Source organism: Salvelinus alpinus, chromosome 25, assembly GCF_045679555.1.
Source record: "Salvelinus alpinus chromosome 25, SLU_Salpinus.1, whole genome shotgun sequence".
NCBI classification, from domain to species: domain Eukaryota; kingdom Metazoa; phylum Chordata; class Actinopteri; order Salmoniformes; family Salmonidae; genus Salvelinus; species Salvelinus alpinus.
Window position 1 is genome coordinate 24608547 of NC_092110.1, and position 10324 is coordinate 24618870.

At 41.3% G+C, this 10324-nt stretch overlaps 1 protein-coding gene across 2 annotated transcripts; it reads right to left on the reverse strand.

Annotated features, from left to right (window-relative positions):
• LOC139553714 (C-type lectin domain family 4 member M-like) lies at window positions 1-5054 on the reverse strand. Of its 2 annotated transcripts, XM_071366313.1 has the most exons (6): window positions 4831-5054; window positions 4176-4265; window positions 3653-3778; window positions 1246-1370; window positions 637-737; window positions 1-494 (listed from the first exon to the last, which is right to left on the reverse strand). In XM_071366313.1, exons 1-6 carry the CDS (start codon window positions 4961-4963, stop codon window positions 344-346), a joined length of 726 nt encoding a protein of 241 aa, XP_071222414.1. In that variant the 5' UTR covers window positions 4964-5054; the 3' UTR covers window positions 1-343. The 2 variants fall into 2 exon arrangements, with proteins under 2 accessions (XP_071222414.1, XP_071222416.1); XM_071366315.1 differs by lacking the exon at window positions 4176-4265 and having other exon boundaries at window positions 4831-5049.
• Between the last annotated feature and the right edge of the window lie 5270 nt (window positions 5055-10324).

Consider the following 10324-nt stretch of genomic DNA (forward strand, 5'->3'; position numbering starts at 1 on the left):
TGACCAGTTTGGAGTTTTGTAATAAGAGTTATGGAAATGTACCACATACTTGTGAAAATAGTACCACAGTGAAAAAATATATAATGCAATCCAATAACGGCTAATAACAGTAAAGCAAATAATTAAAATGCCAAATAACATTTGTAATTAATGTATTATAAACAAGAAATAAGAATACATGTAAAAAGCTATCTCTAAGGGTGTGTATACATTCTTACCACCTAAAAAGTCAAAGCTGTGTGTGTGAGTGAGTGTGTGTGTGTGTGTGTGTGTGTGTGTGTGTGTGTGTGTGTCTCCCTGCATGTGTGTATTTGCAGAATCTGTGTGTCTGTTTGTCTGTGGATCAGCCATTTACAATCTCACAGATCCATATCGACTCTGTGTTGCATGCTAGGTCATTCCAGTTCTTCAACACAGACTGGGTATGGTAATAAAGGCTGACACAGTCCTCTCCATTCACAGCTCCATCATTAGGCTCTTCAGTAAACCAAAACCTACAAACCATACTGATGTTACATTTCAACTCATCCCAAATCATGTGTTAAAAATACTTTGACTGTGCCGGAGGCTGGTCAAGAGATGGTTTAATAATACATTTAAAAAATGATGTTATGAGAAAACGTTACTATCTCTTACGCTGTGGTCAGTGGGGTTCCGTCCACCCATTTCCAGGTCCCCTCAGAATCCTTGTCGGTCAGACCAATCCAGGGCTTGGTGTTCAGTTGACTGATAAACACCTTGGAAGAAAGCAACAGTTACATCATGATACAACTTCACTGAATGCAGTGAAGTTTTGATGAGACCTGTAGCCTGAGGATCATTGGTTTGAATCTTGAAGGTCTGAACTGACAACAGGCAGGCAGGCAATCTCTCTCTCTCTCTCTCTCTCTCTCTCTCTCTGTGTCTCTCTCTCTCTGTCTCTCTCTCTCTCTGTGTCGCTCTCTCTCTCTGTCTCTCTCTCTCTCTCTCTCTCTCTCTCTCTCTCTCTCTCTCTCTCTCTCTCTCTGTGTCTCTGTGTCTCTCTTTGTCTCTGTCTCTCTCTCTGTCTCTCTCTCTCTCTCTGTCTTTCTGTGTCTCTCTCTCTGTCTTTCTGTGTTTCTCTCTCTCTCTGTCTCTCTCTCTCTCTCTCTCTCTCTCTCTCTCTCTCTCTCTCTCTCTCTCTCTCTCTCTGTCTCTCTGTGTCTGTCTCTGTCTCTGTCTCTGTCTCTGTCTCTCTCTCTCTCTCTTTCGCTCTCTCTCACTCACCTGTTCCTCTTCGCTGTTTATGACTGCCAGGTCCGCTCCTCTTTTCAGACAGTCCTGTCTGCTGTCTTCCCAAGTTTTATACTCGTTGGAGATGTAGTACAAGCTGGAGTTAAACTTCCTCCATTCTTTCACACAGAGACCAGGAGAAAACATGAAAACATGAAAGTGCTTTCTACAATATGACAGACTCTAACTACCAATTGGGTAGAAAAATGGGTAAAAAGTAAAAAAAAATATATACAGTTGAAGTAGGAAGTTTACATACACCTTAGCCAAATACATTTAAACTCAGTTTTTCACAATTACTGATGTTTAATCAGAGTAAAAATTCCCTGTCTTAGGTCAGTTAGGATCCTCACTTTATTTTAAGAATGTGAAATGTCAGAATAATAGTAGAGAATTATTTCTTTCAGCTTTTATTTCTTACATCACATTCCCAGTGGGTAAGAAGTTTACATACACTCAATTAGTATTTGATAGCAAAGCCTTTAAATTGTTTAACTTGGGTCAAACATTTCGGGTAGCCTTCCACAAGCTTCCCACAATAAGTTGGGTGAATTTTGGCCCATTCCTCCTGACAGAGCTGGTGTAACTGAGTCAGGTTTGTAGGCCTCCTTGCTCGCACACACTTTTTCAGTTCTGCCAACAAATGTTCTATGGGATTGAGGTCAGGGCTTTGTGATGGCCACTCCAATACCTTGACTTTGTTGTCCTTAAGCCATTTTGCCACAACTTTGGAAGTATGCTTGGGGTCATTGTCCATTTGGAAGACCCATTTGCGACCAAGCTTTAACTTCCTGACTGATGTCTTGAGATGTTGCTTCAATATATCCACATAATTTTCCTCCCTCATGATGCCATCTATTTTGTGAAGTGCACCAGTCCCTCCTGCAGCAAAGCACCCCCACAGCATGATGCTGCCACCCCCGTGCTTCACGGTTGGGATGGTGTTATTTGGCTTGCAAGCCTCCCCCTTTTTCCTCCAAACATAATGATATTCATTATGGCCAAAACGTACGATCTTTATCCACATGTGCAGTTGCAAACCGTAGTCTGGCTTTTTCATGGCAGTTTTGGAGCAGTGGCTTCTTCCTTGCTGAGCGGCCTTTCAGGTTATGTCGATATAGGACTCGTTTTACTGTGGATATAGATACTTTTGTACCTGTTTCCTCCAGCATCTTCACAAGGTCCTTTGCTGTTGTTCTGGGACTGATTTGCACTTTTTGCACCAAAGTACGTTGATCTCTAGGAGACAGAAACGCGTCTCCTTCCTGAGTTGTATGACGGCTGTGTGGTCCCATGGTGTTTATACTTGCGTACTATTGTTTGTACAGATGAACATGTACCTTCAGGCATTTGGAAATTGCTCCCAAGGATGAACCAGACTTGTAAAGGTCTACAATTTATTTTCTGAGGTCTTGGCTAATTTCTTTTGATTTTCCCATGATGTCAAGCAAAGAGGCACTGCGTTTGAAGGTAGGCCTTGAAATAAATCCACAGGTACACCTCTAATTTACTCAAATTATGTCAATTAGCCTATCAGAAGCTTCTAAAGCCATAACATAATTTTCCGGAATTTTCCAAGCTGTTGAAAGGCACAGTCAACTTAGTGTATGTACTTCTGACCCACTGGAATTGTGATACAGTGAAATAATCTGTCAGTAAACAATTGTTGGAAAAATTCCTTGTGTCATGCACAAAGTAGATGTCCTAACTGACTTGTCAAAACTATAGTTTGTTAACAAGACATTTGCGGAGTGGTTGAAAATGTATTTTTAATGATTCCAACCTAAGTGTATGTAAACTTCCGACTTCAACTGTATATTCATAATTTTTTTAACTATTGACTTCAATATTAACAGATGACAAATAAAAAGCAAACGCACAGAAAGTTGAGAACAATAGTAGTTGTGTCCAAAGTATTCATACCCATTGATTTGTTCCCCATTTTGTTGCCTGAATAAAATAAAAAATTCTCAGCCATCTACACAAAATACCCCATAATGACAAATATACGGCTTTTTCTTTGCAACTCTGCCTAGAAGGCCAGCATCCCGGAGTCGCCTCTTCACTGTTGACGTTGAGACTGGTGTTTTGCGGGTACATTTTAATGAAGCTGCCAGTTGAGGACTTGTGAGGTGTCTGTTTCTCAAACTAGACACTCTAATGTACTTGTCCTCTTGCTCAGTTGTGCACTGGGGCCTCCAACTCCTCCTTCTATTCTGGTTAGACCCAGTTTGCGCTGTTCTGTGATGGGAGTAGTACCCAGTGTTGTACGAGATCTTCAGTTCCTTGGTAATTTCTCGCATGGAATAGCATTCATTTCTCTGAATAAGAATAGACTGACGAGTTTCAGAAGAAAGGTCTTTAACACTGACACGCACACACTTGACACTTTATTACTCACTTAGCTCGGGGAACTTGTCTCTCTCTTTAGTCAGGTTGTTGTAACTGATCTGTAGCTGTTTTTTCTCTTCAGTCAGGTTGTTATAACTGGTCTCTAACCATTTTATCTGTTCCTCCAAGAAGTTAGCTGGAATAATACAGAGAAGCTGTGGTTGAGTTTGCTGAAAGAAGCTGTGTGTTTCTTATTTCATCAGTGGACAGAACATATGCTTATTATTTGAGAACTTCAGAAAGGTTACATTCCACATTACTGTCCTGCTTAATGAATCTGTATATTTTAATGTCTTAATTTTGCTATCTAGCTATAGAGTTTATAATTCTAAAAGCACACTATAAACAGAATGGGCCTGAATAACAGGAAGTTTACTTTGGGCACGTCAGTCAGACAGGAAGTGGAGAAAAATAGACCCTAGCCTGAAGAAGTTAATTAATGAATCTGTATATTTTAATGTCTTAATTTTGCTATCTAGCTATAGAGTATATAATTCTAAAAGCGCACTATAAACAGAAGTCATTAAACTCACAGTGGGCAAGACGCAAGGAGATGTTCAGAGTGACTTGCAGAACACACATCAGCCCAAAGCTGACACCAAACAGTATATATAGCATTTTACCTGCAAGAAATGAAGACCAACAAACATTTAACCTGGTTGTGCCCCAAACTGCACCCTATTCTCTATGTAGTGCACTACTTTTTACCAGGGCACATAGGGCTTGGGTCAAAATTAATGCACCACATAGGGGATATGGTTGCATTTGGGGACACAGCCCCTGCATCAGTGAACATGGTTGGAGAGGAGTTACTGACTTCAAAAACTCATAGGCCCGGTTTATCAGACCCAGATTATGCTTTAGTATTTCACCTAAAAAACAAAGGATATACATTTTTTATCCAGGATTTTTAATCTGTGTCTGGGCAACCAGCCCATGGTTTTTAGTCTTCATTTATTTTTTGACAATGAATTCAATACTGACTTCACAAATACAAGGAAAAGAAGAAAGAACAGCAATGTATTGGAAAATATTACAACCTACATCCATTTTACAATGCTAGGGAATCTGGACCTTCTATAGCAAGAAAGTTTTGGGGATGCAAGGACTGTGGTTCAAATATTTCACTTCCCATTTTAGCAGCCAACAAACACAATTGTGTAGGCTACAGTGCAATTGCTCTCTTACCCGATTTTTGGACTGCCTCTGCCTCTTTTTTTGCTGTGTTTGTCTTCCTATTGACATAGTTTGCCGAATCCTCAGAAAGGTTTGTTTCAACCTCAATGATTTCAGAATCCCCTGCACTGACAGACAAGGCCATCTTTGTTATCTTGGTTTGTGTGTATCTGAATGTTACAGTGTGTTTCTCTACACTGAAATGTACCGCTCTGTGTGTGGGAGTTTTAACCCATCTAAATGCAGGAAGCTGTCATATCAGACGGGGGGAACTAAGTGCACGTAGGCTTAGCCTACATGCAAAGGTTTAGGCTTAGATTTACCATGAGATGAGGCTGAAATGAGTTGTGTGATATTTAACTTTAGAATTTGATTGTACAAAGTATACTGACTGAACAGTGATCATCATTTTGTCCAACATCTACACACATTGAACCTTTGTCTTTGGTACAATTCCACAGACTTCTATTTGACATAAAGTGCTCTATTTTCGTCTGGTGTTAATCCAGCGCAATTGTCAAACGCATGCTAGTTTACAATCTCGAACTGTTAAAGCTGCAATATGTAACTTTTTGGGTGACAGGACCAAATTCACATTGAAATGTGAGTTATAGATCTGTCATTCTCATTGAAAGCAAGCCTAAGAAGTGGTAGATCTGTTCTATGGCCGCTATTTTTACATTTCCTGTTCTTTACGACCCGCCCTTGCTGTCTCTGCCTGGCCGGTTCCACTCTCTCCACTGGGATTCTCTGCCTCTGACCCTATTACAGGGGCTGAGTCACTGGCTTACTGGTGCTCTTCCATGCCGTCCCTAGGAGGGGTGTGTCACTTGAGTGGGTTGAGTAACTGACGTGGTCTTCCTGTCTGGGTTGGCGCCCCCCCTTAGGTGTGCCGTGGCGGAGATCTTTGTGGGCTATACTTGTCTTGTCTCAGGATGGTAAGTTGGTGGTTGAAGATATCCCTCTAGTGGTGTGGGGGCTGTGCTTTGGCAAAGTGGGTGGGGTTATATCCTGCCAGTTTGGCCCTGTCCGGGGGTATCATCGGATGGGGCCACAGTGTCTCCTGACCCCTCCTGTCTCAGCCTCCTGTATTTATGCTGCAGTAGTTTATGTGTCGGGGGGCTAGGGTCAGTATGTTATATCTGGAGTATTTCTCCTGTCTTATCCGGTGTCCTGTGTGAATTTAAGTATGCTCTCTCTAATTCTTTCTTTCTTTCTTTCTTTCTTTCTTTCTTTCTTTCTTTCTTTCTTTCTTTTTCTCTCTCTCTCTCTCTCTCTCTCTCTCTCTCTCTCTCTCTCTCTCTCTCTCTCTCTCTCTCTCTCTCTCGGAGGACCTGAGCCCTAGGACCATGCCTCAGGACTACCTGGCATGATGACTAATTGCTGTCCCCAGTCCACCTGGCCGTGCTGCTGTTCCAGTTTCAACTGTTCTGCCTGCGGCTATGGAACCCTGACCTGTTCACCGGACGTGCTACCTGTCCCAGACCTGCTGTTTTCAACTCTCTAGAGACAGCAGGAGCGGTAGAGATACTCTCAATGATCGGCTATGAAAAGCCAACTGACATTTACTCCTGAGGTGCTGACCTGCTGCACCCTCGACAACTACTGTGATTATTATTATTTGACCATGCTGGTCATTTATGAACATTTGAACATCTTGGCCATGTTCCATTATAATCTCCACCCGGCACAGCCAGAAGCGGACTGGCCACCCCTCATTGCCTGGTTCCTCTCTAGGTTTCTTCCTAGGTTTTGGCCTTTCTAGGGAGTTTTTCCTAGCCACCGTGCTTCTACACCTGCATTGCTTGCTGTTTGGGGTTTTAGGCTGGGTTTCTGTACAGCACTTTGAGATATCAGCTGATGTAAGAAGGGCTATATAATTTCATTTGATTTGATTTGATTTTGATTTGTTTTGTTTTTGCACTCTTTTATTCTTAAACCTTAGCATCAGGATTGGTAATTTAGTTGTCTTTAATGAGCTCGCTTATGCTGAGGTGGAAGGGGTGGCAATATCTGAGGTTTGTTCTTAAAACATGTGCAAAAGTGCAAATTTCAGTAAGCACTAGAGCGGATATTTAACTTCTTATGCTGCAGGGGCAGTATTGAGTAGCTTGGATGAAAGGTGCACAGAGGTGCCCATATTAAACGGCCTGTTCCTTAGTCCCAGTTGCTAATATATGCATATTATTATTCATATTGGATAGAAAACACTCTGAAGTTTCTAAAACTGTTTGAATTATGTCTGTGAGTATAACAGAACTCATATGGCAGGAAAAAACCTGAGAGGTTCCACTTCCTGTTTGAATTGTTTCTGAGGTGTCAGATTTTCAACCATGCTCTCAATTGAAATGACAGCGAGATATAGATGAGTTTTCACTTCCTACGGCTTACACTAGATGTCACCAGTCAACAGAACTTTGTCTGATGACTCTAATGTGAAGGGGGGCCGAAGGAGACAGGAATGAGTAATCACTTCCACGGGCTGATCACGCATTCACCATGCGCCTTCACATGAGTAGGACGTCCGTTCCATCGCTCTTCTGAAGTCAATTTAATTTTCCGGTTGGAACGTTATTCAATATGTATGTTAACAACATTCTAAAGATTGATTCAGTACATCGTTTGACATGTTTCTACTGACTGTTACGGAACTTTTGGACATTTCGTCCTGTTATAGTGGAGGCGCTTTCTGACTTTGGAATTGATTACCGAAGGCGCGAACCAAAGTAGCTAATTGGACATAAATAACGGACATTATCGAACAAATCAAGCATTTATTGTGGACCTGGGATTCCTAGGACTGCATTCTGATGAAGTTCATCAAAGGTAAGGAAACATTTATCATGTATTTTCTGGTTTCTGTTGAGTCCAACATGGCGGCTAATTTGGCTATTGTTCTGAGCTCCGTCTCAGATTATTGCATGATTTGCTTTTTCTGTAAAGTTTTTTTGAATCTGACACTGCATTAAGGAGAGGTATATCTATAATTCCATGTGTATAACTTGTATTATCATCTACATTTATGATGAGTATTTCTGTTGAAACGATGTGGCTATGCACTATCACTGGATGTTTTTGGAACTAGTGAATCTAACGCGCCAATGTAAACTCAGATTTTTTTATATAAATATGAACTTTATCAAACAAAACATACATGTATTGTGTAACATGAAGTCCTATGAGTGTCATCTGATGAAGATAATCAAAGGTTAGTGATTAATTTTATCTCTATTTCTGCTTTTTCTGACTGCTATCTTTCGCTGTAAAAATGGCTGTGCTTATTGTGGTTTGATGGTGACCTAACATAATCGTTTGTAGTGCTTTCGCTGAAAAGCATATTTGAAATCGGACACTTTGGTGGGATTAACAACAAGAATACCTTTAAAATGATATAAGAGACATGTATGTTTGAGGAATTGTAATGATGAGATTTCTGTTTTTTGAATTTGGCGCCCTGCACTTTATCTGGCTGCTGTCATATGATCCTGGTAGCGGGATGCAGCCATAAGAAGTTTTTAAGACCAACCGGAAGCTGGTCTTATGGTTGGTTATGGCATGGATTTTGACAACGGAAGTGTAGCCTATCCAGCTGTCAGGCACAGTGCCCATATGGACATGCAACAAGAGAGATGTGTTTTTGTGCCCGTAAACCTCGTATTTAGAAACATAAATGTGGGAAAACAAATGTGTTTTCCCACTTCTTTTAATTTGATTAACAACCAAGCATAGCCTCTCAATGAATATAACACAAACGTCTAGTAACCCAAAAGTTGAATGAATCGAATCTCATCTCAAATAACTTTAGCATTTTAACTAATTAGCTACTTTGCAACTACAGTGCATTCGGGAAAGTATTCAGAACCTTTGACTTTTTCCACATTTTGTTACGTTACAGCCTTATTCTAAAATGGATTAAATTGTTTTTTTCCCACATCAATCTACACACAATACCCCATAATGATAAAGCAAAAATAAATGTTTAGAAATGTTTGCAAATCTATTCAAAAACTGAAATATCACATTTACATAATTATTCAGACCCTTTACTCAGTACTTTGTTGAAGCACCTTTGGCAGCGATTACACTCTCAGGTGATTACACTCTCAGATGTGCCAAGCTACAAGCTTGGCACACCTGTATTTGGGGGGTTTCTCACATTCTTCTCTGCAGATCATCACAAGCTCTGTCAGGTTGGATGGGGAGTGTCGTTGCACAGCTATTTTCAGGTCTCTCCAGAGATGTTCAATTGGGTTCAAGTCTGGGCTCTGGCTGGGCCACTCAAGGACATTCAGAGACTTGTCCCAAAGCCACTGCTGCGTTGGCTTGGCTGTGTGCTTGGGGTCGTTGTCCTGTAGGAAGGTTAACCTTCACCCTAGTCTGACGTCCTGAGCGCTCTGGAGCAGGTTTTCATCAAGGATCTCTCTGTACTTTGCTCCGTTCATCTTTCCCTCTATCCTGACTAGTCTCCCAGTCCCTGCCGCTGAAAAACATCCCTATAGCAGGATGCTGCCACCACCATGCTTCACCATAGGGATGGTACCAGGTTTCCTCCAAACGTGACGCTTGGCATTCAGGCCAAAGAGTTCAATCTTGGTTTCATCAGACCAGAGAATCTTGTTTCTCATGGTCTGAGAGTCCTTAGGTGCCTTTTGGCAAACTCCAAGCGGGCTGTCATGTGCCTTTTACTGAGGAGTGTCTTCCGTCTGGCCACTCTACCATAAAGGCCTGATTGGTGGAGTGCTGCAGAGATGGTTGTCCTTCTGGAAGGTACTCCCATCTCCACAGAGGAGCTCAGTTTGGCCGGGCGGCCAGCTCTAGGAAGAATCTTGGTGGTTCCAAACTTCTTCCATTTAAGAATGATGGAGGCCACTGTGTTCTTGGGACCTTCAGTGCTGCAGAAATGTTTTGGTACCCTTTCCCAGATCTGTACCTCGACACAATCCTGTCTCGAAACTCTATGGACAATTCCTTTGACCTCATGGCTTGGTTTTTGCTCTGACATGCACTGTCAACTGTGGGACCTTATATAGACAGGTGTGTGCCTTTCCGAATCATGTCCAATCAATTGAATTTACAGAAGTTGTAGAAAAATCTCAAGGATGATAAACGGAAACAGGACGCACCTGAGCTCAATTTTGAGTCTCATAGCAAATGGTCTGAATACTTATGTAAATAAAGTATTTCTGTTTTCTATTTTTAATACATTAGCAAACATTTTGAAAAAACTGTTTTTGCTTTGTCATTATGGGGTATTGTGTGTAGATTGATGAGGAAAAAAACTATTTGATCAATTTTAGAATAAGGCTTTAATGTAACAAAATGTGGAAAAAGTCAAGGGGTCTGAATACTTTCCAAATGCACTGTAGTTAGCATGTTAGCTAACCCTTCCCTTAACCCTAACCTTAACCCTAACCTTAACTCCTAACCCCTAGCCTAGCTAAGGTTAGCCAACTAGCTAACATTAGTGTTAGCCACCTAGCTAATGTCAGCCACAACATATCGGAAT